The sequence below is a fragment of the Trichoderma reesei genome (genome assembly GCF_000167675.1).
Source record: "Trichoderma reesei QM6a unplaced genomic scaffold TRIREscaffold_8, whole genome shotgun sequence".
In the NCBI taxonomy this organism is placed as follows: Eukaryota; Fungi; Ascomycota; class Sordariomycetes; order Hypocreales; family Hypocreaceae; genus Trichoderma; species Trichoderma reesei.
Window position 1 is genome coordinate 630,688 of NW_006711155.1, and position 25,985 is coordinate 656,672.

Below are 25,985 nucleotides of genomic sequence, written 5' to 3' on the forward strand. Positions count from 1 at the left end.
TGCGGGGAGAATCCCGGTATCAGCCATCACGTGTCGTCATTGCGCAGTCTGTCTTGTCAGACTCCAGGAGAATCGCGATAATCAGCCAGTCTTTTCATTCAGTAGCACTTTTTCAAACAGAAAGACTGTCGGCCCCATTATACAGATGCCGGGCATCAATGACCCCGGCGTGATTCTGTACACTGAATAGGCACTTACATGTAGACTTGAAGCCGGCTTCAGATCGCATACGCCTAATTACCTCAGTACAGGTATGCATCAGCCATCACAATCAAAGTCAGTCCATCAGATCAATGTAAGAAACTCGTCAATGATTTCACCTTGGAGCTTGGTTGACGTTCAGCTATATACCAATGTCCGACGTTGTACCCAGAGTCAATTCATTAACAGCTAATATAGACACAAGCTTATCCCCCGTCAGAAGCAATACCCAATATATCTTCTCCACGCAAAACCAACTGATGCAGCCTGCATCATTCTGTTCACATCGTCAAGGCAACGCCGTTCCTCGTCCAAAAGTCGCACCGCTGCCTCAAGCCCGAGTCAACCGGAATCATCTCCGCCTTGCCTCCCGTCTGAAACGTGAGTCGACTCTGCGCTCCCTCCCCCCATTTCTTCCACTGGGGATACCTGCTGCCATCATAGGCGTTCCTCCCATTAGGATCGTAGTACTTGATAAAGTTGAGCCAGTAGTGCTGCATCGTGGGCGAAGCAGCCGCATTGACCTGCCCATCCTGGTAACTCGCCGGCGCATCGTCGACATAGTCCGCGCCCCAGAGGGCGTTGAGCTCGACCGTGTGAGGAACGCCCAGCCCAGAGGCCATCTGCTCGGGGTCCTCGACGTTCCATCGATAGACCCAGGCGTCCTTGCCGTGCTTCGCCACGACAGAGCTGATGTACATGCCGGGACACATGTAGCGCGCCTCCTGGTATACATTGCTAGCATGTCGCCAGTAGCAGCCAACAGCAGGGCAGCTCGTGTTGGGGTTGGGATACAGCTCGTTGATCTCGCCGAGCATCTCCAGCGTGAGCACGGGATACTGGTCCAGCACGTAGCCGTTGCTCTCCTGAAGCGTGGCGGTGTCCTTGGGAGCAAACTTGGTCCCTCCGTTGCTGTCGTCGCCGTAGACGGTGGGCACCCTGATGAATTTGCCCTGCTGAAAGACTCTGTACGTGTAGTCCTGCACGAACTCGTTGTCGAGGGTAGGCAGCCACATGTAGTTGGGCGGCTTCGACGCCCCTGGGAGAGGGATGTTGAAGTTGCTCGTCTGAAGCTCTACCGCCGTTTTCTTGCGCATGCAAGCGAGGCTGTCTTTCCCAACGCAGCCCACACGCGTTGCAAACTGGGTGTACATGTATTGCGACTGAGCCACCGAAAGAGTCGTTGCAAATGAGGGAGACTCGGCGATTGCAGCATGGAACAGACCTCGATTGGTGCCGTTATTGGCTGTAAGGTGATATGTCACACTCGCTGCACCAGCACTGCTTCCTCCGAGAGTAATGTGGTTAGGGTCGCCTCCAAACTGGGAAATGTGCTTCTGCACCCATTCAAGCACCTTGCGCTGGTCGCGGAGGCCATTGTTGGGCACAATCTTATCACTGTCCGTCATGAAGCCGTAAGGGCCAACGCGGTAGTTGAGGCTCACAACCACAATGTCGTAGCCACTGTTGATGATGAGGCCGGAGGCATTGGTGTTGGGGTTCGAGTTGAGGTTGAAACCACCGCCCTGGATGTAGAGGAAGACGGGGAGCTTGGAGTGCACCGTGGCCTTTGTCGGGGCTTGCACATCTAAGAACAGGCAGTCTTCCGACGTCGACTTGTCGGTAGGCGAACGACCCGTCCCAAGGCAGTACTTCCCATGCTATAGGTAGGTATCAAGACTGTAAGTCACACAAGCAAACATCAACTAGAGCTGGCACAACACTGACAATGGTCGCATCTTGTACGCCTGGCGTACGGAGAGGCTCTTGAGGAGGCGCAAAACGCAGCTCACCCAGCGGCGGTGCAGCGTACCGAATGCCCAGCCATTGACTCACGCCATTCGGGAGTGCCTGTCCCTTGTAGATGGAGTATCCAACGTCCACAGTGTCTTGGACAGCTCCCACTACTGACAACAGCAGTGCGGGCACAAGAAGGCTTTGTGCCAACATTTTTTTTTGATTAACTGAGAGTTGCGTGGTTTGAAGTTCACCTTCAACGTTCGACTTCCAGTGTGATGCCACCCCATTATATACGAGTACTATGTGTGTATGCGTGGCCGGTTAGACTTTCTACGCAACCCGGATCCGGATCATGCCCTGGTGTCGACCGCTCATATGGGGGGAGGGTCACCCATCGGCCGAGTGCGCCTCCCGATGTAAATCTCCTGCATCTCCTCGTTCGCATTCTCTCGGATCTTGAGCGAACCGCTCCATATACGCGGTAAGACGTTGGTCGTATGTAGTAACAAGGCCGATCTAAGTGTTTGCGGGGAACAGCCAAGATCTCGCTTTTGTGGGGGAGAGATGATCCAAAGCGCGGGGAAGCTTCACAGAGGGACATGGTTTGCGGATGAAGTCGGAGAAGCCCAGGACATGAAAGACAAGAGAACCTCGAGTAAGCCCACCCATAAGGAGGACACTCGCCTCGATCCATAGGAACAACCCGGAGAGAGAGACAACTCCGATCCTTCAGCCTGAAACAGCACAAAAAAGGCCGCCGGCTTTCGGCATCCTCCAACTCGGTGACCCGCTGCCATCACCCATCTCTTGTTCAGTGGAGACGAATCGCGAATTTGTCTACTTTGTCTCTCATGAAATAACAGCGAGCATTGCCCCATTAGGCAGCTCCTCACTTGCCGCTCCCTCAAATGCCGTAAGTTGGCCGGGGGGTTCACGAAGCGAGTCCGGGACTGCGGGTGACTTGAGACATGGCTCGCTGATTTGCCGGTGTGCTGAAGGATAGACCCTCGAGTTTGGTAAATATGTTTGTCTTCCAAGTAAGCACAGATATAGGAAAAGCGGGTGTGATAATGGACACTGCGGTATTCGCATGTTGGGGGGACGGCGGATCATGGCCGAGTATTACCGCTTTGCACTGACACGTCGCGTCAGACGCACCCAACTGAGACGTGCATGCATGGTAATAAGGCCTGGGCATACATGGAGGCTTGATCTGAATCTAGAAAGCAAAGGTGAAAGCGTATGCTGCCCAGCCGCGTTTGGGGCATAAGAAGACGGCTGGTTACAGATTGCTGAATGGGCTTGAACTGCTGTCAGCATGCCAGTTGCAATCGATCCAAGAGTTTCGGCGATCTAGTAACTGGTCAAATATATGCATAGTACTCCCTTCTCGCTACTCACTGATTGACGAGGTCTGTCTGAATTACGAGGACTATTCGACTGCTGAGATATCAAGGTACAAGTCACAAGAAAGCTCATTGATATCCCCGGGATAGATTGATGGATCTCTGGAGAGCATCATGTTTACGACCAGGAAGGCATCATTAGTACGCCAATCCCAAATTCAAACATTGAAATTTCGGAGAAAGAAGCCGTCCCAGATACCACTGTCTGAGTTACAGCTTCAGCATCCTCTACAGTAGCATCAGCCTCAGCTAGCCTTCATCCCCATCAAGCCTCGTCCTGACACATATGGCCCCTTGTAGTATGACAGATGTCGTATGACAGATGTCGTATAATCACCAGCCTTCAGATCTCGTTTACAAACAGCGAGGGGTCGTTCCAAACCAGACTCACACCTCACCACCAATCCTTCAACCTCCTCAAACCCTCTGAATCCCCTCCATCGACACACTATACCGATCCGTCGAATCATGCGCAGGCCGATACACAAAGTAATCAAACACAGCCCTCTTCTCCGTCCCATTCACATCCGAGCAAGCAACCCCAACAAAAGACCCCGTGAAGCTCCCGTGCGCCTGATGCCCACCACACTCATCCGACACAATCGACGCGTCCAGCACCGGCCCAATCCTCTGCAGCTCCTCCTGCTCTTCGCCCCCCTCCGCGACAAGAGCATAATAGAACTGCAGCCTTTCACCTCGGATCGTGGCCGCGAGCTTGACTCTTCCCTGCTGCGGGATGCGCACGTAACATGCATTCGCTCCGACATCCTCGAGTTTCCCGTTAGGCCACGACGCCTCGGACCGCAGGATCTGGACCTCGCGCCGGCCGTCGGAATGCGCCGACACGGCAAGGTAGAAGAAGTTGTATCGAGAGTAGTACAGCGTCAGGCCGGCGAACTGACGCTCGTCCTCGGGCGAAAAGTCAATAACCGTTTCGGCGTCAAACGAAAAGTGCGTCTGTCTCCGCGCAACAAGGGACTGCTCGAACCATGATCCAATCGACTCTCTTCCAGTAAGCACCAGCTTGCCGTCTTCAATCGCAAACAGCCTCTCCGGCTCAGGCGTCCGCAGCCATTGAAAGTCCTTGTGAAGGCCATCGTGGAATTCATATCGCTTCTCCTTCCAGTACGCCTCCTCGTCCCGCACTCCCGGCACTTCAACGTCCAGCGACGGAACCGGGCCGTTCTTTACGTACAGCCAGTCATCCTCTCCCCAGTAAGCCTCTTGCAGAGCCGTCTCTCGTCCCAAGACACATCTCCGCTTCTGCCCGATCGGCCGTCCGGCAAGGTGCACCAGATACGTCTTCCCGTCCGCTGTCTCCACGATATCCGCGTGTCCAGCTCGCTGCAGTGCCGCAAACGGATGATCTTTCGAGGTCAAGATGTGCTGCTGCGGGTGAAGCTCATAAGGACCCCATATGCTTCGAGACCGTGCAAGCGTCGCAGCATGAGTATACCCCGTGCCTCCCTCAGCAGTCAGGAGGTAGTACCATCCATTCCTCTTATACAAATGAGGTCCCTCCACGAGGCCGAGTTCCGAGCCGTGGAAAACAACCTTGCGAGTTCCGACGAGCTTGCCCTGCGCCGGATCAAATTCCTGCAGAGCAATGCCCGCAAATGTCCTCGGCCGCGCTCGATGATCCTGAACCATGTTGACCAACCACTTGCGCCCATCATCGTCGTGGAAGAGCGACGGATCGAACCCGGACGAGTTTGCGTAGACGGGGTCAGACCAGGGGCCCTCGATCCTCGGCGCAGTGACAATGTAGTTGTGCGTGTCCTTGAACGAGCCGTCCTTGCGCTTCACGTCCGTGTACACGAGCCAGAACTTGTCGCCGTCGTGCGTCAGGCACGGCGCCCACACGCCGCAGCTGTCTGGCTCTCCTCGCAGATCAAGCTGGCTGCGGCGGCTCAGGGGACGGACCGCAAGCTCCCAGTTGGCCAGGTCCGTGGAGTGGTGAATCTGGACCCCTGGATACCATTCAAAGGTCGAGGTGGCAATGTAGTAGTCCGAGCCGACTCTTACAATTGAAGGGTCGGCATTGAACCCCGGCAGAATGGGATTGCGAATAAGTGGCATGGTGAAGAGACGCCCAATATCACTCGGCCTGGCGATCTTGCTTCTAAACCTCTTGGTAACTGGATCGCTTGTTTTCCCACTCGGACTTTCCCACTCAGACTTTCCCGCTCAGTTCCATGGAACGTTAAATCTGCATCTTTTACTTCCTCTTTCTCAATGCCTCTGCGAAATCGGCACTCACTCATGAGGAGAACCAATTCTCCAACTTAGCCGTGTGGAGAAGCCGCTTTGCAATCAGGCTGATTGTTGCACAGCACACAAAACTCCGCATTGGATCGGGCTTAAGAGGCGATGCCAATACAGAAATAACTGCGCCAAAGGCTCTTGAACGACGAGAGAAGCCGGCTTGGTGAGGCTTGCATTCGTCCGCGAATCCTACCAGTGATCCCTGAGTAAGAGGTGTAGTTAGACGCTATCTACATTCAGTCCTCGTAGCACCTTTGGCCACAAGATTTTAAGCTTATCCTGAAGTCCCTTTACTCCATTTTGCTGGCTTGGGAACTTCCGTTTCCGGGTTGGCTTATACGAGTATCACGACAACCTATACGCCTCCATATGCCATGGTAACACCACCAGAAATACTATTGACGTACAGACTTCGCATCTACCGCTTACCACCAAGCAACATCCAGCAAAGGCAAAGGAGAAAAAAAAAGAAGAAGAAAACAAATCATCCATCACTTCCTGCTCACCAATTCAATAACCTCCTCATAGCTCCCCACCTTGGGAACCCTCCCATCCTCCACCCAAGCAACCCTATCCTGCTCCGGCCTCCACCTCCCCAACACAACAGCCAGTCTATGCGCCACAATCACAGCCGTATATCCCTCCCTTACAAACTCGCGGTCCAAAACACCATAGATAAAGTCCTCCGTCTCCGAATCCAGCGACGACGTAGCCTCATCCAGCAGGAGAATCGGCCTCGGCACATCAGCCCCGGGATGGTCCGACTCCGCAGCCAGAGCATGCTTGCGAACAATGGCACGAGCCACGGCGAGCAGCTGGCTCTGTCCCGCTGACAGGGCGGGCAACGCGGAGAGTTCGCTGTTCAAGACGTCTGCTGCTGCCGTGTGGTTGCTTTTGCTCGAGAGCAAGGGCCAGATGGCGACCTTTTGCAGGGCCTCTTCGAGGACTTGATCCGACACAACGGAATGAGGATCCAGGTTGAATCGCAGCGTGGCCTGCGGTATCAAGAACGGTTCCTGGGTAATGGTGATGAAGCATTTCTGCCGCACGACGGACCGGGGAGTACGAAGCAGGTCTTGTCCGTCCACCTTGAGCACGCCGGTGCTATCGATCAAGCGCAACAAAGCAGCAACGATTGTGCTTTTCCCGCTAAATTGAACTGTCAGCGATCAAGTAAGAGAATCCCGAATCTTGTAGGCTACTTACCTGCCAGTTCGGCCGCAAATGACGAGCCTCTGGCCAGCCTTGATGTCGATGTTGACATCGTGCAAAATTTGATGCTCAGGACTGCTCCTGTCAGTTTCCTGTACACTACATTCTGCAAGACGGCGCATCAACTACAGCAAAAAACTCACCTATATCCCGCATCGAGATGGGCTATTTGTGCTTCTCCCTTGGTAGGCCACCCAGCATACGTCACGAGGTCCTCCTCAGGTCGATCCTCCTTGGGTGTGAACCTCTCCACGTTCCGAAGTCGCGCAATCGCACCAAGCGACACCTCCAGAGACGCCCATGACTCTACCAACCTCACCAGCGTCGCGTTCGCAGCCAAAATGAGGTTGAGTGCAGCGCCAATGTCGCCTCCCGTCGTCGTTCCTCTCCATCTCACAGCCAGAACAATGAGCCCGATTGCAATGCCATTGACGATCAAGTTGAGCACCAGACTGAGCCACCGCTGGACGCACATGAGCGTGTACCTCGGACGGAGGGCCCAGTTGAGCGCCTCAATGTTCTTCTCTTCGGCCGCAGGAGACCAGCCAAAGGACCGTATCGTGACGACGCCTTCAGCCGTTTCCAAGAACCACTGGTAGAGTGAGGACTGGTACTCTAGTTCGAGGACTCGCAGCTGGCGGGAAGTTCGAAGGTAGATTCTCTGGACAAGATAGACGGCAACGGCGCAGATGGGCAAGCAGACGGTGAGCCATCTCTGGATATTTAGGATGAGCACAAGCTGGAACAGCATTTTGAAGATTTCTACAACACCACGGCCCCGGGTATTAGCAATAAGGCATACACGAATGGATATCGCATCTCTTACGAGTAGAAACCGTTATAAGGGCAAAGGGGAGCTGCCTGTCCACATAGGATATATCTTGACTAAATCTAAGGTAATGCTGAGTTAGTTAGACTACCTCGGGAGGAAGGGTCATTCTCGCTCTCGTACCTGTTCAAGATGACGCCAATATCTGTAGAAGTGAAGAACAAAAGGGGTGCACTGAGACAAAGTTAGTATATATAACAATCGAGGAGCGGCGCTGGCCATACCCGAAGATTGTTCGAAGCAGAGACTTGTGCAGCAAAGCGCCAGATCTCGGGGCTATCCTTATGCTTGTACTCCTGGACACCGTCAGTACTCGTAGAAGCCCTACGCTCCCAGCCCGAGACTTACCACGTGCTACCATTCGTTGCCACCCAAGCTAGAACAGCCAGCGCGATGTAACCAGCCATGTAATAAGACGACTTGTCTGGAGGCCCTTCCGTCCACCACTTTAACAGGTACTGCGGGAAGAACATGCCGAAGGAGTACGATGCCGAGCATATGTTTAGCAAAATCACGTTGCTGGCACCAGCAGACTTGAGGTAATACGCTATACACGCCATCAGCAGCAAGTTTCGTCAAGCTTTTTGGTGTAGAGGATGTCAACTGGAACTCACAATACAGAGAAAAGTCCCCCGTCTTTCGATACAGGTCCTCCTCAGCGTCCGCGGTCGACTGCGACTTTCCCTTCGCAATCTTTGTGGCAGGCTCTGGCCGCTTTTCCGCTTGTGCAAAGGTGAATTTCGTGAGTTCGGATACGGAAGATTTGAGCTCGTCCCATGACCCTCGAGTGGCAATACGACCCTTGTCGAGGACCAAGATCTCGTCGGCGACGTGGAAGTGCTGGGCTTCGAGGCCGTTAGTCTCGGACGATCTCTCAGAAGCAATAGATTATCAACTGACCAGAATTCGTGACTAGAAAGACGGCAGTGTTGTTCTTTTTGAACCAGCCATTTGGCCCAAGTAGATTATCCACCACAGTATTCTCGGTGTTGCCGTCCAGAGCACTGAACGGATCATCCAACACCACAATGTCGTGGAGGGAGTACACCAAGCGCGCGAGGGCCTGTGAAACAGCGTCAGTCATTTTACCATCAGTAAAAAGAAGGACGTCTTCATCTTTACCAGTCGCTGCCTTTGGCCTCCTGAAAGATTAATCCCCCGACTGCCAACAACAGTCTCATCGCCCTCAGGAAACCCCGCCAAATCATGCTCAAGACAACAGGCGTGGATAGCAGCATTATATCTCTCCTCATCAATGGCCGTCGAAAATCCACCCACAATCTGCTTGACTTTGCCCGTCGGCAGCCAGGCCTGCTGATCGCAATACCCAATTGACGCAGAAGAAACCGTAACGGCGCCCTCAGACGGCGAGATCTCGCCCAGTATCACCTTGGCAAGTGTCGATTTGCCGCTTCCCACGGGACCGGAGCAGGTGGTTACAGATCCCCGAAGCAGCACCAAGTTGACATTGTGCAAAAGAGGATCCTTTGTTGTTGGGGAGACGACAGTCACGCCGTCAAGGCGCACAGCAGCCTCTGCCGAATGGGCTCTGGGTGCGTCTGAGGACGGGCCTGTAACACGGCGCTCGTCTGTACGTGGCGGCTCAAGCAGATACGCTTGGATCCTCTCAAAGTTGGCCGAAGTTGCCACGGCATTGGGCACAATCGTCATGATCATGTTTGCGGGCTCCGTCACCAGCGCCAGGATGGCAACAGTCGTAAACGCAGTGCTGACATTCAGCTGGGAGCCTTGAAGGCGAGCAACAGCAGCATAGACCACAATGGTGGCCACAGGCGCAAAGATTCCAAGTGCGTTCGCTATTCAAGGAGGGTCAGCATTACAGTACAAGACAAGCAGGGCAGGGTGATGTAGAAATTCCGGAGCCTACCGCTTGCGTTGTACACCGCATTCATGAAGCGGACATTCTTTGAAGCCTTGATCTCATCTTCCCGAAGCTGATCGATATAGCTCATGATTGCTCCCGATACTCCCAGAGCCTTGACGCTCTTCATCGATCCGAGGATCGAGCTCAGAACGGAAATCCGCCGCTGAGTGGCCATGTTCCAGCCCTTTTGTCGCACACGGATGTTTTGCGCCACGTAACGGCTCACCTGCGAGCAAACTACATATCGACGGCTGCCATTAGAAGACCGTTGCCCTCAAGGCATGTCATACCGCAGGCCAACTTACAGACGATGATGATGAAAGGTAGCGGAGCAAGCCACTTCACCTGTCGAACCAAAAGAACTACGCCAAGGACGAGCTCAAACAGCTTGGCCCAGGCTTCGTGAACCATTCTTCCCGCTTCGACCGCGCCGTCCACGTCTGTGCTGATGATGGTGATTACTTTGCCCGTCTCGGCGGCATGCGAGCCAATGTTCAGCGCCTTGTTGTAGATCAACGTCGTGAGAGACGCACGCGTCATCAGTTCAAGCCTATTGGTGAGGTGGAAATATCTGGCGTGCGAGAACTACATGTGGCCATCATTCGTCAATGTCCGGACTCTACAACACACAAGGCAGGTATCTTGTTCAAAGATGCTCACAGTCTGGCCCAGGTAGACAAAGGCCGCCGCCACGACCAGCCAATATCCCGCGCTGGCATCGTCTCCCTTGGTGTATCCTTGGACGAAGCGAACAGCCTGTTCAATGAGGATCGGCTGGCTGCATCTGAATATGACCAGGCCCAGCCGTGGCAAGGTGGCAGCGAAGAAGGGCCTTGCAAGGCACCGTAGCAAGACGCTGAGCAGCGTCAAGATGGATTCTGACTTTGTTGCTACAGCAGGTCAGAATCTATACAGTTCTTGTGCTCCCAAACTTGGTGCCACTGCCACCCAGTCAAGACTTACATCTATTCTCCCAAGTCCTCAGAATCTTCCGTCGCAGATCCTCCGCCTCCAGCTCACTGTCGAGAGGCGGCAGATGGCTCCCTCGAAGAATACTCCGGTTGCCTCGACTCAGCAGCCCATTGAGCCACCAGAACAGCACTGAGCCAATCAAGCCAGCCGTTTCCTCGGGAGACATATTGCTGTATTCCGATCTCAGGATGCGCGTCTTCTCATGGGATTCGAGGACCAATATCGCAACCCGAGACGCAGCCTCGGCCACCAGAAACGCATGGCTTCTGCCGCCGCTGCGAACCCTGGAGAAGCCGGGGTACGTCAGTGCAAACGTGTCAAAGACAATGGTGAGCAAGAGATAGAGCACGATGAGACTCGAGGGACGGATGGAACGCTTGTGCTCGGCAGTTGACAGCCAGACCAAGCCGACGGACGCCACCAACGCTGCACTGCGCGATGCAATGTCCAGCCAGTCTGTGCGACCTTGTGAAAGTGCCAGCGCCAAATCAGAGAGAAGAATCGCGGGCAGAAGCAACGCTACGAGCTGTTGTTGTTTGTGAGCTCAAACATCAGCGTTGCAACAACAACAACGAGGAACGCGTCGCGCGGGATGACGATGCACATACGGATTTGGTCACAACGAGCCAGTTCGGCTCTACCTTGATCTTCTCATGGCGGAGAGCCCACAGGCGATATGAGCCGAGGAGAATGAATGCGAGCGAAATCGCCGAGGTCAGCGAGAGGAACACGGACTCGTCACCATGCGATGCCATTGTGTCTCATGCTTTCATGGCGAGCCGTACCAAGTGTGTGTACCTGCAGATGCGTCTTGAAGCGTGTCGCGGGCAGAGGCCGTCTATATCATGGTACATACATACACGTTCCTAAGGTAGGTTCGTCATATTGCTGTGTGTCGTATGTATGCGCTTATCCAGGATGCATCAAGCGCTCTGGCTGCGGGCTATCTCACAAAAGTGCATGTGCAGACGCGACATTGATGATGTTCCAACCTCTTGCAACCCGATTCAACCACACATACTAGACTAGGTAGGTATCTACTGTAAGCCGCAGCGCAGCCAACTTGCACTAGGTATTGCGTGCTGTTGGACCGTGTGTCAAGAGGATCGCCTTGTCTGGCAATACGAGGCTGCAGCGCCTATAACCGACCCTTGAATGGTTTCGTTTATGCACAATCTAAGCCCTATCGGTGCTGTCACTCTGAGATGCCTTATCAAATGTAACCGTTGTGTTGACGTTGGGCCTTGAATAGGTGCTCGAACGTGTGTCTGGTTTCCATCAACTGGAGGTTTTCGGCAATCTCCCCCGTGTCAGCGTCACGGTCACATTTACTATGAATAGGTAGGTAGGTAGTACATAGACGCACATGGCAGCAACAGGGAATCTATGTCAACGGAGTGAACAGGGATCGAGGGAGGTGTGCAGAGAGAGAGAGTTGAACTCATTGTTCATGTTTGTATTGACGAGGGTATCAATAGTACCGTTTTTTGTTCTAGCACACACCAACGCCGGCAGCTGCAACAACACCTGAGTGGAAGAAGAAGACGGTTGTTGAAGAAGAATAAGTAAGAAGAAGAAGAAGAAGAAGAAGAAGAGCAGTCGTCATCTGCACAACGCAAATCGCCTCAGCAGCTCAGTTGAGTCCAAACGCCTCCTTCGCCCTGTTCCAGTACGTCAGACGGTCATCCGTAACCGCCGCTCCAACACACTGCATGTACTTTGTAAATCCATCATCGACATTCGCCCAAAAGGCCGCCTGGACCGTCTTTTCGCAGTACGTCTTGTAGTACCAGGCGCCGCTGGCAAAGTTGAACTCGTCGGGCTGGACCAGGGCCAGGATCTTGTTGAGGTCGGCGTCGGCCAGGCCGTCGACGGTGGTGAACTGGGCCACCTGGGCCTTGAGGCTGGGGATGCTCAGCGCGTACGCCAGGTTGAACTGCGCCATCTGCATGTTGGCGGTGCCCTGGCCGGCGCGGCCGGGCGACACGTTGTGCTTGTACTTGAACTCGACCGACTCAAAGGCCATCAGGGACACGATGGCGGCCATCTCGGGCGTCGTGTAGATGCCGTAGTCGGACATGCTCTTGGCGATAAAGGGCGCCGCCTGCTCGGCCGTGCGGCACTCGCTCGAGTCGGCGCACGACGTGGCCGTGGGCGCGATCTTCTGGACGATGGCGACGGCGGGCAGCTGGGCGGCGGCCAGGGAGGCGAGGCCCAGGACGACGGAAGCAGTTGAGAAGTGCATGATGGAAAGGGAGTAGGTTGTTGTTGTTGGGATGGGTTGTGTGGGAGGATCGAGTGAGTGAGTGAGTTGCGTATGTGCTTGGATGCGAGAGTATATAAGGTATATAAGGTATATGCGTTTTGTCTGGTCGGTAAATGTGCGTGAATGCAACGGGCAGATTCTCTTCCGGAAGAGAGCGCAACAGAGGACACCAGGTCTTCTTTAGTGGAAGAAATCAAAGGCTGTTCAGAAAGTAGAACAATGAAAGGAGAGGCAGGTCAAGAACGCGGCAACTAAGGAGTGATGCGGTGCCAGCCAGCGACGCAGGAAACCAAGGAATGAACGGATAGATGAAGAAGAACCGTGCTTGTCAGAAGGGAAATCATGAGGGAGGCCATCGTCAAGTCAGACCCAGTCCCTTTTGTATATTATTTGCTCCCTCCTCAATTCACCAGCCGGCCATTACATACATACAATAGAAACGAGGGGGCCGTGAATCATGCCCGCCAGGGGGGAGGGGGGTGGGTGGTTAGGCGAGCCACATGGGCAGGGCAGGCGAACAAAATCGGCCTCCAAACGACGAGCTTGGACGGACGTCGGCACTGATTGGGCGGCCAAACCCGCAAAACCGCACCCAACAGCAATCTTGCGCATCTCTTTTGCGCCCCCTGGCCAACCAAAAGCGCTCACAGGCACCATTTCACGATCGGCTTCTCCCCCCCAAGCTGCTTGGCCGCTTGCCCACTTTGACGCGCCGCTAGAGATTGGCTCCCTTTTGCCGGGAAACACATGGACAGGGGGTAGGCCGGGCAGCGTCCAATCGCAGTCGAGAAGCGCAGAGGGAAGAGTCTCTTGAAACATGCAGAGCTGAGCTGTGAAACGCCAGGAGGGCGCTAATATGGCAAAGAAGACTGGCCATGCAAGGGACGTTGAATGTGTATGTGCATGCGCAGAGAGAGGGGGGGCAAATCAAGGGGGGGGGGGGGAAAGGGTCGTGATAGTTGCACACAAAATCACCAAGAGCTGCAGTCACTCGGGAAGCACGTCGTATCAACAACTCTGGCGGCTGAGCCTGGAGCGGTGGAGGCGGAAATTTGATTCGGCTTCATCTCTGGTAATTTATTAGCAATATAGCGTGCCTCGGCAGCCGTCTGCGGAGGAGTTTGCAGCTCGGTGTTGCACTCAAGTTCAATGACAGACGAGGCTCGCACGCGGTGATGGAGGGCTCACGCAAAGCTGACGGGCAAGCATCCACGCCCGCTCTGTTTCGTTTCGTTCTTTTGCCACCCGACAGTGGCACTATCGTGTGAAAAGCATTCTGTTACGCAGTGCTCGTAGGCTGACAGCCGGATATGTACTGGAGAGCCTCATGCGCCCACTGATCATAATCGCCCCCAGCATCTGCAAAAGACCCCATCCGCTCGTCTCTGCCTGCTGCAGCTTTGGGGGCCTCTGCCCGGCGTTCACACATTTCATCTGACTGGTGATGTCTTGTATCTGCCAGGCCACGGCCGTGTGCGTGTCATACAGTTGAAGCTTGATGGACTTTATCCTCTGTGATTCTTCACCGTCGTGCTTCGCTTTCCCAGCAGATGGAGAGATGACGATCGACACCCGCTGTCATGCGAGAATATAATATGGCATCTACAGGCTCATTACATACTACATACACCATCGGGACGCATGAGATGTCATATACGACATACCCCAGTTCCATCGATTGGTCCCCTTGTGAGGCCATCTTGGCGACCCTGATGAAGAGCCGACGAGCCGTAAAGGCTCAACTCAGCTGGCCAAACAGCCAAGACGTGCGTCGAGACCAAGTCAGGAGCTGGGCCTGGCCTTGGAGCTCGATTTGCGGCTGCTGACTCATGCTTTTTTGCAAATATCACATCTACGAGACAGGTCAGGCTTGCTGGCGGCTAGGTATTGACAGTCGACTGAATCTGGACTCCTCGGCGACTTGGAAGTAATACTCAGAGCCTTGAACACTTCCAACCCTTCGAAGCCGTCTACTATTTGCTGCGCATGATCCAGCACAGAAAACATATACCATCTTAGACACCCAGATCTGGCATCACAAAGCAAATGGGCGAATGGTTTAGTGGTATAATTTTCCCTTAGCATGGCGCAGCCTCCGAGTTGCCACACGCTTGGGAAAGGTCCAGGGTTCGATTCCCTGTTCGTCCATATGTGATTCTCTTTTTGATCTTTTTTGCTATCCACTCCCATATGATCTCAACAACTGCTTGAAAGAGCTTGAGTCTTTTGTGTTATTGACATGTAGAGTGTACAGCGAGACAGTTATAGAGAGCGTCGAACCACCAGCAACTTGATTCAAACAAGAGTCCAATGCAAATGAAGAAGAGGAGGGTGAGTCCATGTCCGATAACACCCATATACATAATATACACTTGTTGTACAGGTACACATCGGCATCTATATCAAACACGTCAAACAAACTCCATATGCCACCTGTTCCCAGCCCTCTCACGAGCCCCCTAACCCTCACTCACCATAACCACCCAGAGTCCTCCGTCCAACGCGCATTCACCTCCCCCTCTTCCGATCCAGCATCTCCTGAATATCCCCCTTGCCCTTGCCCTTCTCCCCCGCGCCGCCCTCGGGCGCAAAGCTCGTCGCAACCTCCATCTCGACGGCGCCCTGCCTGCGCAGCTCCTCCAGCCTCCTCTTCTTCTGCACGTCCGCCACGCGCCACTGCTTAAAGTACTTGACCCAGGCGGCGGCGCAGTCGCGCTCAAAGTCGGCCGACTGCTGCGGGCACGCCTTGGCCGCCGCCGAGGCGTCCTTGTTGGCGTCGACGATGTTGTGCGCGTCCAGGCACGCAAAGTAGGCGTCCCGCGCGGCCCAGCAGACGGTGCGCTCCTGGCGGTTGGGGATGGCGGTGCCGCTGCGGATGGCGTCGGCGCGGGTGTCTCCGGAGAATGGCCACCAGCCCATGTTTGCCTCGGTATGTGGATGTGTTTAGATGAAGGTGTGCGGATGAGTGATACAGAAAAGATGTCGATATCCGGCAATGGCCCTTCCCGGTGATTGGATATATCGAGCTTTGATGCTGCTGCAGCACACTTGTTGTTCGGGGTGTGAGGGGCAGAGAGGGTATATCGATCAGTCCCGAGGGTGGCCGCGGGTCAATTCCTCTTCCTCAAGTAGTTGTCCAACAATGGAAGCTCTTCAATCACTCGTCAGTGACTTCTGGCTGAAGTGATCAGTCTTTATATGTGAGGCCCAAAGGTGTGCAATGTCGAGAGCTGCGTGAAAACCAGTACAGTATGAAGAGCAAACACATCATGAGAGCCGCACCTACAAATGGAAGTATGACGACGAAAAGGCCGGCAGAATCCGGCGGGCGGTCAGGCGCAACAACGTCCGATGCGGCCTAGCGCAGCATTGCCATCTGCCTGCAGCCAAGCTGTCACCTGGACCAGCGAATCATCATATCTCACCTACCTATCCGCGATATATAGGTAACTATCACCAATCTACTACTCCTTCTCACCAAATCCGCCCCATCGCCGGCGTCAGCAGCTGCGTCTGCCTCTCGATTCGCGCCAACCTGCAGATGCTTCTCGTCACGGTTCTGCATCGCTTTCATAATCAGCCGCAATCCCGACATCATCCCTCTCCGTCCGCGACAACCACCATGGACTAGAAACCAGCGATCCCCCCCGAACCGAACCGATGCATCACGCAAACCCTTGCGCGCCTCATCCCATCCAATCCGCATCTCCAGTCACCCACAGATAGACCTCTTGCTCGACCATCACCCTTCACAACAACCACCTCTCTCCTCCCGACCTCCCAAAGCACCGCTCTCTCTCCTCCCCCCCAGGCAAATCTCCTCCGCCAGAAACACGCACAATGGCTCGTCGCCGCAGACCCCCTCGCGCCGGCGCCCTCTCCGAACTGCAGCCTCTCAAAATCGCCGCCCAGATCGCCACGCTACAAGCCCTCTACTACCTCGCCGCCCTCGTCCTCTTTCTCTTCACCACTCTCGTCGCCGGCATGCCCTTTAGCTTCGACCTCATCTTCACATGGGACCGCGTACGCGGCGACACGACGCAAGGATGGCTCATGGCCTTTGTATGGCTCCTCGACGGAGGCTTCTGCATGTACGTCCAGAGAACAAAACCTCTTCCCCCCTATTTTCTAGTTCTTTCTCGCGTTTCAGAAAGTCGCAACACAGTTCTCCAGCTAACTAGGGCCGTGCTTCTTCACAAATTCAAGGTCCGTCGCCATCGTCATCCTCATCGCGCGCAGCAAACTCGTCCCCGACTTCGCCCTCACCATCCACTTCCTCCACCTCCTCCTCACGACCCTCTACACGCGCTCCCTCCCCCGCAACTCCATGTGGTGGCTCACCATGGCCGCCTCCTCCGCCGCCGCCGTCGGCCTCGGCATGTGGGGGTGCCGCTACCGCGAGCTCCAGCCCGTCTTCTTCCTCGGCGGCAGGATCCTCGGCTCCGGCACGTCGTCGGGCGGCGCCGGCTCCTCCTCCTCTTCTTCCTCCTCCAACAACAACAATAGGAGCCCAGCCGCCGGAGGAGGACAAGGAGCTGGGGGCTCGCTGCCTCCCGACCTAGAGGATGGCATGGGCGGGTCGAGTTCCGCGGGGGAGTATGAGATGAGCAGGCTCAAGACTTTGACATAAGAGCACGTTTCAGAATCGGCAATGAAGTATCTTATATATATATAGACGGGTTCGAGATCAAGACGGGTAAATTCGTGATTTACCTCCGACATGTATAATATCTTGTGTCCAAGGCGTGCATTTTTCCGGCGTTTACTGGGCCCATCCATAGACAACATAACCATTATTCAAGACCGTGGCACATGAGGGATCATATCGCACTCGAGTTCACGAAGAAAGCCAAATATGGAGCAGAATGGCCTCCACTCTTCCAGACCACGGAAAAATTGCGAGTTTGTGTGGATGGAGTTCTAGAGCAGGGAGAGTACGGTAAAGGTAGGGACATCAATCATGATACATGTCTTCTGAAGCGAAGCAACTCGTAGATACTACATGTATTAGGCCTGCTACTACACTACAAATCAATTTACACAACATATCAGCGACGCTACCCATACCTATCCCTACCTACCTATACACCAAACGAATAGAAAGTTGTAACAAGATAATAAAAGACAATCAAACCTCTCTTTTCAGCATACCCAAGCTTCGCAGACTAACAACTAACGCGAACAGCGAAGAAAAAGAACGCCTCCCATATAATATATACAGCCAACTCCCATAAAGGACGTTTGTTCAAACACTGCCTCTCGCCCACATCTCAACTCCCCTCTAATGCTATATCTCCTTCTGGTATCATCTTGTACAGCTCAGCTTCCGACACTCCATATTTTTCCAATAGTGTATACACGAGCTCGTTACCGTGTCAGCTCATTTTCCCCCGCAGAGCATCCACCTCCCTCTGCAGCGACTCGAGATCGGCCAAAATGTCCACAGTCTGACCGGTGTACTGCGCATCCCCCAGATCCCCAGACTCGTCTGCAGAGGACCTCGGTTTCCGGGCAGAGTCCAGGCTCGCCCGCGCAGACCGTCCCTCAGCACTACTCTGACTGCTGCCCCTGATTCTCGCAGGCGGGGGAGGGGGCGCCACCACATCTCGCGGCTTGATCTCCCCCAGGACCCGTCGGTGAGAGGACTCCAGGCCGTATAAGCTCTGAGGTCGGCGAGTGGAAGGATTGCGAGTTGGGGGCGGAGGAGGCGCCATGGGTCTGGATGTCGATTCCGACGATGTCCTCGGCGTGTCTACGTCGGGAGGGTGAATATGGGTAGATGAGTGCGAAGTGGCTGGTTGTCTCGATCCCGAAGTCGTCCTCCGGGGCGGCGGAGGCGCGGGCGCATTGGCGCTATGTCGAACACTGTTGGATCTGGACGAGATTGAGTCCATTGATGAGCGTGGAGGCGGGTCGTTGTCCTGCACATCCGTACTGGTTGTTTTGGCCTCGCTCCGCGGCTGCCTCCTCGGCGGCGGGACTGGGACAGGCTTCTTGACACTGCTTGTCGGGGGCGAGACGGGGGTGTCGATATGATCCGGGCTGGCTGTGAGGGCGGACGGATGGGTGTCCATCTCACCAACTTCGTCCGACACCGAGGCCGAGGAGCTGCTGCTGGTCGAGCTTCCGCTGCTGGCTGAGGTCTCTCTAGACAGCGACGGCCGTGACGGTTCAATGTGGTGGCCAACCGGTTCGGCCGGTTTCTCCTTGGGGCTGGTGACGGCACTCGCGGTACCGGTGGGGCTCTGCGCAGGCACGGGCTTAATCACCTTGCCGTGCCGCGAGCTCGGGGGAGGCGGGGGAGCCTTCTTCTCCTTGTGAGTAGACGCAGTCGTCGAGGCCTCCCGTGCCGGCGGAGGCATAGATACAGGCCTTGGGCGGTCCGCAGGTTCATGTTCGAACGAGTCCGTTGGGAGTGGAGAGCTGGGCGGGCTCGCCGCCCCCGTCATCAGCAGCCGCTTAAACGAATCCACGTTGAGTGACCGCCTCGCTGATTGCGCCTCCTTGAGCACCTCGCCCTCCTCTCTCGCGTCTTCTCTGGAATTCTTGAAATCCGCAGTCTCGTGCGACTTCTTCTTGCTAAACGGATTGGCCACCACATTCACCGGCCTCTGCGTCTCCACAGCCGTCAACGGCGGCAGAACCGGCGGAACAGCCGGTTGAGAGAGGGGGTCAGCAGCAGCAGCAGTGGCAGCAGCAGAAGCATCGTCCCAGTCGTTGTCAACATTGTTGAAGGGATCCTGCTCCGAGGCATACGCCGGGGCGGTGGCCGCCGAGCCAAAGTAGCTGTTGGTCCATTCCGGCGACTCGGGGGTCCGCGGAGGCGGCGACAGCACGCGGACCTTCTTGACGACCTTTGCCTTGTTTGCGTCGACGGCTGGGTTCTGCGCGGCCGCGGGGGGCACGTTCTCGTCGCGGAAGGTCGTCGTCGGCGGCGGCGGCGGCGGGAACAGCTGGGCGGCGTCTATGGAGGAGGGGATCGGGGAGAAGCGGTTCCCGGGGTGCTGCGTCGCACTCTTGCGGAACGGATTCGATGACGAGGCCATCGTGGCGGTTGCGTGGGGGAGAGTGAAGGGGCCACTGGTCCGTTCGAGCAGATGGCTGTGTTGTTCTCCCGCGTGTGCCGTCGTTATGTTTTGAGCGTGATCGACTTGGTTTGTGGATGGTAGGGTGTGAGTCGGTCCTCTGATTCCCTTCGGTCACGACAGGAAGACAGAGGGCCGGTCCGCCATCTTCCAGCGCCAACGCAAAGACAGAAGGGAACCCTTTGGGAAAACAAAAAGTCCGAGCTTCCTTCTTCTTGACAGACCGACGAAGCAAAAAAGCAGGTACAAGTAATAGCTTCTTAAGGTAGGACCTTGCCTGGCTCAAAACAATCGGCGTGTGGCCAGGGAGCCAAGCAGACGGGCCATGAAAAGAAGCCGGAGTTGCGTCTCTTTCGGAAGAATCGGTTAGACTGGCTTTCCTCCCCTGTGAAGGAGGCCAGGGAACATTGGAAGCTACAGGAAGGTACGCCGAGGGAGGTGCTGCAGCTACAAGCCGCCCTCACTGAGGGGAGCCCCGGGCCGCGTTAGGGAGATACCTGCTCAGGCTGCCGTCTTTCACACGTCACAGCCACGGCTGGCATGTACCGCCCCATCGCAGCCCTGCCAACATGTCACAGGTGCCTCGGGGGGCGCGCACGGGCCAGGCTGCTGTCGTCGGCTGGTACCGTGCGTGTTCCCAGCTACAGGAGGTAAGGTAAGGTACATGTACCTTTGTGCACATAAGGAACACGGCGATGGCGGGATGCGCTGACGAGATTCGCTGACGGGGAGCCGCAAAGTCTGGCGACCCGGCAGAAGCATCAATTAGGGGAGCAATAGCACGGCCTTGAATTGAGTGAGTGCGTCACAAGGTACGAGATGGAAGGATGGAGATGTGAAGATGTGAAGACGGCAGGCCAGGGTTATACAGCAGCTGAGCTGATATGGGTACCTTAGGTAGAGCTGGTACAGGTATATTATGGTAGGTACCTGCTTGGTCCCGCATTCTGGCTGATGAAGACGGGTTTTGATAACTGCATGCTGCTGCTATAACGCTATGAGTACATAGGTAGGTAGGATACACAGGTAGTCTACTTTATCCTACTATCACTGCCTCTTTCCTATCAGCCTCTGTTAATACCTAGGTACCTACTATTCAGTAGACATAGTAGGCACTATAGATAAACCATTATACTACTACGTTTCGGCTCTGTCTGGATAGCCACTCCCGACGATTACCTCTGTATCCAGCGCCGATGCTGTGCTGCGTCTACCTACGTGGCAGCCCCCCCAGCCGCAGGAACACGACAGCTCCCAGCCAGGGCATCAACCGGAAATAGTCCCACCTCGTGGACGGTAAGACGCCACGGAAGCTTTGGGGGAGGGGGGAAAGAAACTGGGGGAGTCAAAGTTGGCGGCCCTTGCTTGCATGTACAAGACATGCCCTCCGCTTGGTATGTCCCCAGCGCCAGCCGCATGTACACGTATACATTCGTACAGACATGCAAAGCCTCATCCCTCCCACCGGAAACCCTTTGCGGCTTAACGTCATGGTGACCACCCAAGACGAAAGAGGCTGAGCGCACGCCAACTTGGGGTTAAGCTGTTGGTTGTTTTTTTCTCCTTCTACAGGACAGCCAGCACATAAGTGAACATTTGGGACTCGGACAAAGCTAGGATGAATAACGAGTGATGAGCATGAGAAGGGAATTCGTCAGTGTGTCTCACCAGAACCATTTGTCTTGTCAAAGAGTATGTAATTCCTTATGATGAATTTGGTGTTTACGTCATACATCAATGATACATATTAGTAGCGCCATTCTGTAACGGCTCGAAACACGCGCTGAAGAATCGCACAATCAGGACAACAAAGCGCCTTTGCTGTCATTGAGAGAGAGCCGTGATGTCGAAGTCGCGCTTCATCAGGATGAAATTCAAGCCAATCTCATAGGTAGCAAAAAAATTACCTGCGACAGCAAGATTTGATCACAGCGCGTCATCATAGAGTGAGAAATAAAATGTACAAGTCTATTCTTTCGATAAAACCATTTACACGTATCCATACCTCTCCTGAGAAAAACAATTCGAGTCGCACACACACACACACAAACTCCACCAGGCACTCTCTCCCGCTTTTTTGAGAGGGGGTGATTTTCCTCGACATCCACCCACCAGAGACCCCGAATTTGCGCAAAATTCTCACGGCAGAAAGCAGGACACTGACAGGCGGTAGTCATTAGAAAGACAATAAGTGATCCGCCCCCCCACCGGGAGACTCATTCCAGGAAAGTCACATATATAGTGCGATAATGCAGTGCCCAGCGCGTCCCGAGTGGTGCGCGTCGTATCAAAACAAAACATCATTCCTGCGCACCGCCAAAACAGCAATCAAACAGTCCCGAGCCAAACCCAGGCTCTCCGTTGCCCGACCCGTAGTGATAATTTGCAACCCCAAAAACGCCGTGCCACATTTCGTCAAGGATACAAGAAGTTGAAAAGGAAAAGCTGCTTTTCGCTCACGCCTCGGCAAGGTCAAGTTACGCCTTGGCGGTGGCAGCGGCAGCGGCGGGCGCAGCAGCGGCCTTCTCCTTCTTGGGGGCAGCGGCCTTCTTCGGCGCAGCCTTCTTAGTGGCAGCGGGCTTCGTGGTCTTGGCAACACGGCCGGTCTTTGTCTTGGTCAGAGCCGTCTCAGACTTCTCGGGCTGAACAAGGGGGGAGAGGAGTTAGAACAGGAAGAGGAAGGATGGAGAGTCGTAAGAGCAAAGGGGGGCGGGGTCGTCAGCGCGGACGTGATAAACATACCTTGGTGGCAGTCTCCTTGGCCTTCTTGGGGGCAGCGGCCTTCTTGGGAGCGGCAGCCTTCTTGGTGGTGGTGGCGGCGCCCTCCTTCTTCTCCTTCTTTTCCTTCTTCTCGCCCTCCTTGGCCTTCTTGGGGGCGGCGGCCTTCTTGGTGGTGGCCTTCTTAGCAGTGGCGTCCTTCTCCTTCTTGGGAGCGGCAGGCTTCTTGGGCTCGGGCTTCTTCTTGGCCAGCTTGGTGCCGCCAGAGGGGCCCTTGGGCTGGGCAAAGATGCCCTTCTCAACACCGGCCTTGAGGGCCTTGTTGAAGAGAGAGTCGAACATGTTGTCCGACACGTTCAAGGTGTTGTTGGCCTTGACATACTTCTTCAGAGACTGACGGCTATTGAGGGCCACGTTAGCTACTTGTACTGCGCTGCCCAATGGTTGGGCTGCATGGGCCGTAACGCTTACCTGGAACCATTGCGATCCTTGAGCTGTTGGTAGCGAAAGGAAAAACGGAGCAAGTCAGTTTATACTCAAATCATCTGCGTGTTCGCACAGTTGGGGAGAGAGACGGGTGGGACGGGGACGGGGACGGGAGGGGGGGCATTACGCGACGTGGAATGGCGTGATGGTGAAGAGATGGCGGTGGGAGCGATTACGGGACAACAAGAGGACAGTGGGAGGAGAGGGGACAGCGAAAGAGGCAGAGGGGACGGGCCGTGAGAAAAGGGTAGCAGTGAGAGGGGGAAGAGGACAGCAGTAAGGGAGAGGGAAGAGAGAAGGGGGGGGCGCAGGCGGAAATTGAGCGAGCGCAAACAGATGCGCTGGTGCCACAGAGGGCTGCCCACATACATTGACAATGGCATCCGTAATCATGTCCTGCAGTCGGCCTCGCATTAGCACGTCTCCAATCACGCAGCCGGTGATAACGCATCCAAGCGTCCGGCACACAACAAAAAGGGTCGAGCAGAGCAGCCGGAACGAACCTGGTAGCTGGCGTGGGCAGCGCCGGACTTGGCCTTGGGGGCAGCGCCTTCGGTCTTCTTGGGAGGCATGGCGACGGAGTTGCGGAGGGACGATGGGACGTGTTCAAACGTGATTGCAAGAGGCGGCAGAGGAGCGGCGAGGATGGAGTTATGCGCGACAACGGAGACGGGCGACGATTTGGCAGAGCAGCGATGAGGGATCGAGGGCAGAGGCGAGGCTCAGGTCGGGCGCGTGGGAGGGCGATGGGGCTTGTTTATATACGGGGCGGGGGCAGCGCCGCAATCAGTAACAGCGCTGGCAGATGGAGGCGTGCAGAGCTAGGTAGGTTGCTGAGCGCTGGAGAAGTACATGTAGCAGCGCCGCAGAGCAGATGAGAGCGCACGCACGGGCTAGTACAGTAAGGTAGAGCAGCCAGCCCAGAGCTTCCATCCATCCACCTCCTCCAGGAGAGCTTGAGGGGTCCAGCGCTGAGCTCCAGCGGTTCCGTCCCCTGGACCGCTAGCGGCGCTCGAGGGTGGTCTGTGTTGGCCATGTACCCTGTACTCGCTGCTGCGCGAGCATGCGGCCACGGGTCGCGGTACATGGCACCGACATTGTGTGCCGCACCCGCCCGCTAGCGCCCTCATGGGTGGCTTGCCAGTGGCCAGACGTGCCAGACCGGCGCCGTCAACCACACCTTGCGCGCGTACCGGTACAAGCCCCTCTTTCTCCCCGGCCGGGAAGCGATCCTGCGCCAGCCCCAATCTGCGCAAGAGCCGAGGCGCCGCCACAGCGTTTTCTTTTGTTTTTGTCTTCTTCCGTTGTGTCATGGATGTTGTTGCTTGTTGGGCTTTGTCTACCCTACCCTATACCCGCGTGGTGGACGGGAGCTGTGGTGTCGCAATTCCCGTGTTTGTGCGGCTGCTTGATGGATTTCAGACTTGAATACACACTTCCTGAATTAATTGGACGATTCGAAAAGAAACAAGTCTTTTCTTCCGTGATGTGTGCTCTCTGTTGAGGCCCAACCATATTACTCTGCAGCAGACAAGTCAGAACACGAAGGCAGAACCCAACTGCGAAGCCAGCCCAAACACACAGACTGCAGAACAAAAAGAAGACACGCCAGAAGCGCCCTTTCCCCCCCCCGCTACAGCAGCCCCGGTATCAAGTACCTTGCGCTGCCCATGCAATGCCATCAATCCCATGCATGTCCAGCTCGCAAAGTACCGGTACCTCCGGGCTCTGCCTGTCTGCCACGCTAGCCCGGGCCCCACCGGCCCTTGTCGTGCGTCCACTCAACGCAGAAAAGTAAAAATCGACGCCAGTTCGGCTGCGAAAATAAATCCCTTGCCTCGTGACCAATTTTCTGATTGGCCAGCGCCAACATCACCTCGTCTGCCGTGTACCTCGACGCTCTGATCTGGCTGCCTCGACCGCTCCCCCCCGACTTTGGACATGCCAGATTCCTCGACAGCTCTGCTCTTCTCTCTCTGCTTCTCGCCCTTTTCGCCCTCCCCTTTTCTTTTCTTGTTTAGTCTCGACTGTGAGTCATTTTTTGGCAAGCCTGGATTCGTGTCTGTTTTCTTTTCTGCCGTCATGCCATGTTTTGACGTCAGATGCCGTGCGGCCGTAGCGGTGACTGTTTTGTAAGACTTGCTGGATGGCGGGTCATCGCCAGCGTTTACGTGGTTCGCTCTCGATGGTCGAGGCTGTCGTTGCTCGCCCATGGTCGTCGTCGCATTCTGAATTGCGCGGCAGCGACCCCCGTTCGCCGTGCTGTGAATGGATGCATTTGATTGTCTGTTTCTCGGGCTTTTCGCTGAACCTATTTTTACTCGGGCGCCGCTACGCCTTGGTGCGATTATTGCTGTTCGCAGCCAAAGTCACTTTTTTTTCGGTGTTGGGCGAGGTGTCGCCCTTGGAGCTCACGACCCAGCCCGTGAAGCTATCCAGACATTGCCGTCGCAACGCTTCTCAGCCGCCTTTCACCGCAACCACCACTGAAATGGGACACTTATTGACATTTTTCGCAAGATGGATTATTTGCGAATTGATTGCAACTCATTTTGTAATTCTAGCTCGCTGCTGCGATGAGTTATCGTGATTCTAAGACTGCCCGCTGCCGGAGTGGCGGATGGTCATGCGACCGGCCGTCTGTCATCGTCTCACCGTCGCCACGCTCGGAGCTCAACCTCCCGCTGTTTCTGGACCTGTTTCCTTTGCCGAATTGCGGCAGTTGGCATCTCGCCAAACTCGAGCCTTTCCTCCGTTCTCCCTGATCTCGAACGGTCCTCTGCTGCCCTTTCTTTTCGCCGCTCGTAGCTCGGATCGTTGCACCCATCATGTCACCATGCGCACCTCAGGCTCCAATGACTACCTGGTAGTCTGGACGAGAGTCTACCAACGCATATCGACACAGACTACGTAGTTGGGA

The 25,985-nt window shown here is 55.3% G+C and overlaps 9 protein-coding genes across 9 annotated transcripts; 1 reads left to right on the forward strand and 8 right to left on the reverse strand.

Annotated features, from left to right (window-relative positions):
• Positions 1-482: 482 nt before the first annotated feature.
• Positions 483-2,151, reverse strand: TRIREDRAFT_61293 (uncharacterized protein; the record flags this gene model as incomplete). Its single annotated transcript, XM_006965063.1, has 2 exons — positions 483-1,862; positions 1,930-2,151. The coding sequence occupies 2 exons, from the start codon at positions 2,149-2,151 to the stop codon at positions 483-485; spliced, it is 1,602 nt and encodes a 533-aa protein (XP_006965125.1).
• A 1,613-nt stretch (positions 2,152-3,764) lies between these two features.
• On the reverse strand, positions 3,765-5,426 carry TRIREDRAFT_3739 (glycoside hydrolase family 43; the record flags this gene model as incomplete). Its single annotated transcript, XM_006964754.1, has 1 exon — positions 3,765-5,426. One exon carries the CDS (start codon positions 5,424-5,426, stop codon positions 3,765-3,767), a length of 1,662 nt encoding a protein of 553 aa, XP_006964816.1.
• A 677-nt stretch (positions 5,427-6,103) lies between these two features.
• On the reverse strand, positions 6,104-10,937 carry TRIREDRAFT_60987 (uncharacterized protein; the record flags this gene model as incomplete). Its single annotated transcript, XM_006965064.1, has 14 exons — positions 6,104-6,761; positions 6,819-6,899; positions 6,968-7,586; positions 7,651-7,715; positions 7,777-7,827; positions 7,878-7,949; positions 8,002-8,200; positions 8,268-8,498; positions 8,554-8,716; positions 8,776-9,470; positions 9,542-9,775; positions 9,844-10,123; positions 10,199-10,394; positions 10,498-10,937. Coding segments are annotated over 14 exons (3,984 nt in total), but the record flags the coding sequence as incomplete, so codon positions are not given.
• A 1,215-nt stretch (positions 10,938-12,152) lies between these two features.
• TRIREDRAFT_47733 (uncharacterized protein) lies at positions 12,153-13,060 on the reverse strand (the record flags this gene model as incomplete). Its single annotated transcript, XM_006964816.1, has 1 exon — positions 12,153-13,060. A coding segment is annotated over exon 1 (603 nt), but the record flags the coding sequence as incomplete, so codon positions are not given.
• Positions 13,061-14,033: 973 nt separating this feature from the next.
• TRIREDRAFT_106947 (uncharacterized protein) lies at positions 14,034-14,475 on the reverse strand (the record flags this gene model as incomplete). The annotated part of the gene is made up of 2 exons (XM_006965065.1): positions 14,034-14,351; positions 14,398-14,475. The coding sequence occupies 2 exons, from the start codon at positions 14,473-14,475 to the stop codon at positions 14,034-14,036; spliced, it is 396 nt and encodes a 131-aa protein (XP_006965127.1).
• Positions 14,476-15,284: 809 nt separating this feature from the next.
• On the reverse strand, positions 15,285-15,695 carry TRIREDRAFT_3741 (uncharacterized protein; the record flags this gene model as incomplete). Its single annotated transcript, XM_006964755.1, has 1 exon — positions 15,285-15,695. The coding sequence occupies one exon, from the start codon at positions 15,693-15,695 to the stop codon at positions 15,285-15,287; it is 411 nt and encodes a 136-aa protein (XP_006964817.1).
• Positions 15,696-16,616: 921 nt separating this feature from the next.
• On the forward strand, positions 16,617-17,406 carry TRIREDRAFT_61382 (integral Golgi membrane transport protein; the record flags this gene model as incomplete). The annotated part of the gene is made up of 2 exons (XM_006964904.1): positions 16,617-16,867; positions 16,983-17,406. 2 exons carry the CDS (start codon positions 16,617-16,619, stop codon positions 17,404-17,406), a joined length of 675 nt encoding a protein of 224 aa, XP_006964966.1.
• A 1,305-nt stretch (positions 17,407-18,711) lies between these two features.
• Positions 18,712-19,822, reverse strand: TRIREDRAFT_106951 (uncharacterized protein; the record flags this gene model as incomplete). The annotated part of the gene is made up of 1 exon (XM_006965066.1): positions 18,712-19,822. A coding segment is annotated over one exon (1,111 nt), but the record flags the coding sequence as incomplete, so codon positions are not given.
• A 2,997-nt stretch (positions 19,823-22,819) lies between these two features.
• TRIREDRAFT_34402 (uncharacterized protein) lies at positions 22,820-22,984 on the reverse strand (the record flags this gene model as incomplete). The annotated part of the gene is made up of 1 exon (XM_006964797.1): positions 22,820-22,984. A coding segment is annotated over one exon (165 nt), but the record flags the coding sequence as incomplete, so codon positions are not given.
• Between the last annotated feature and the right edge of the window lie 3,001 nt (positions 22,985-25,985).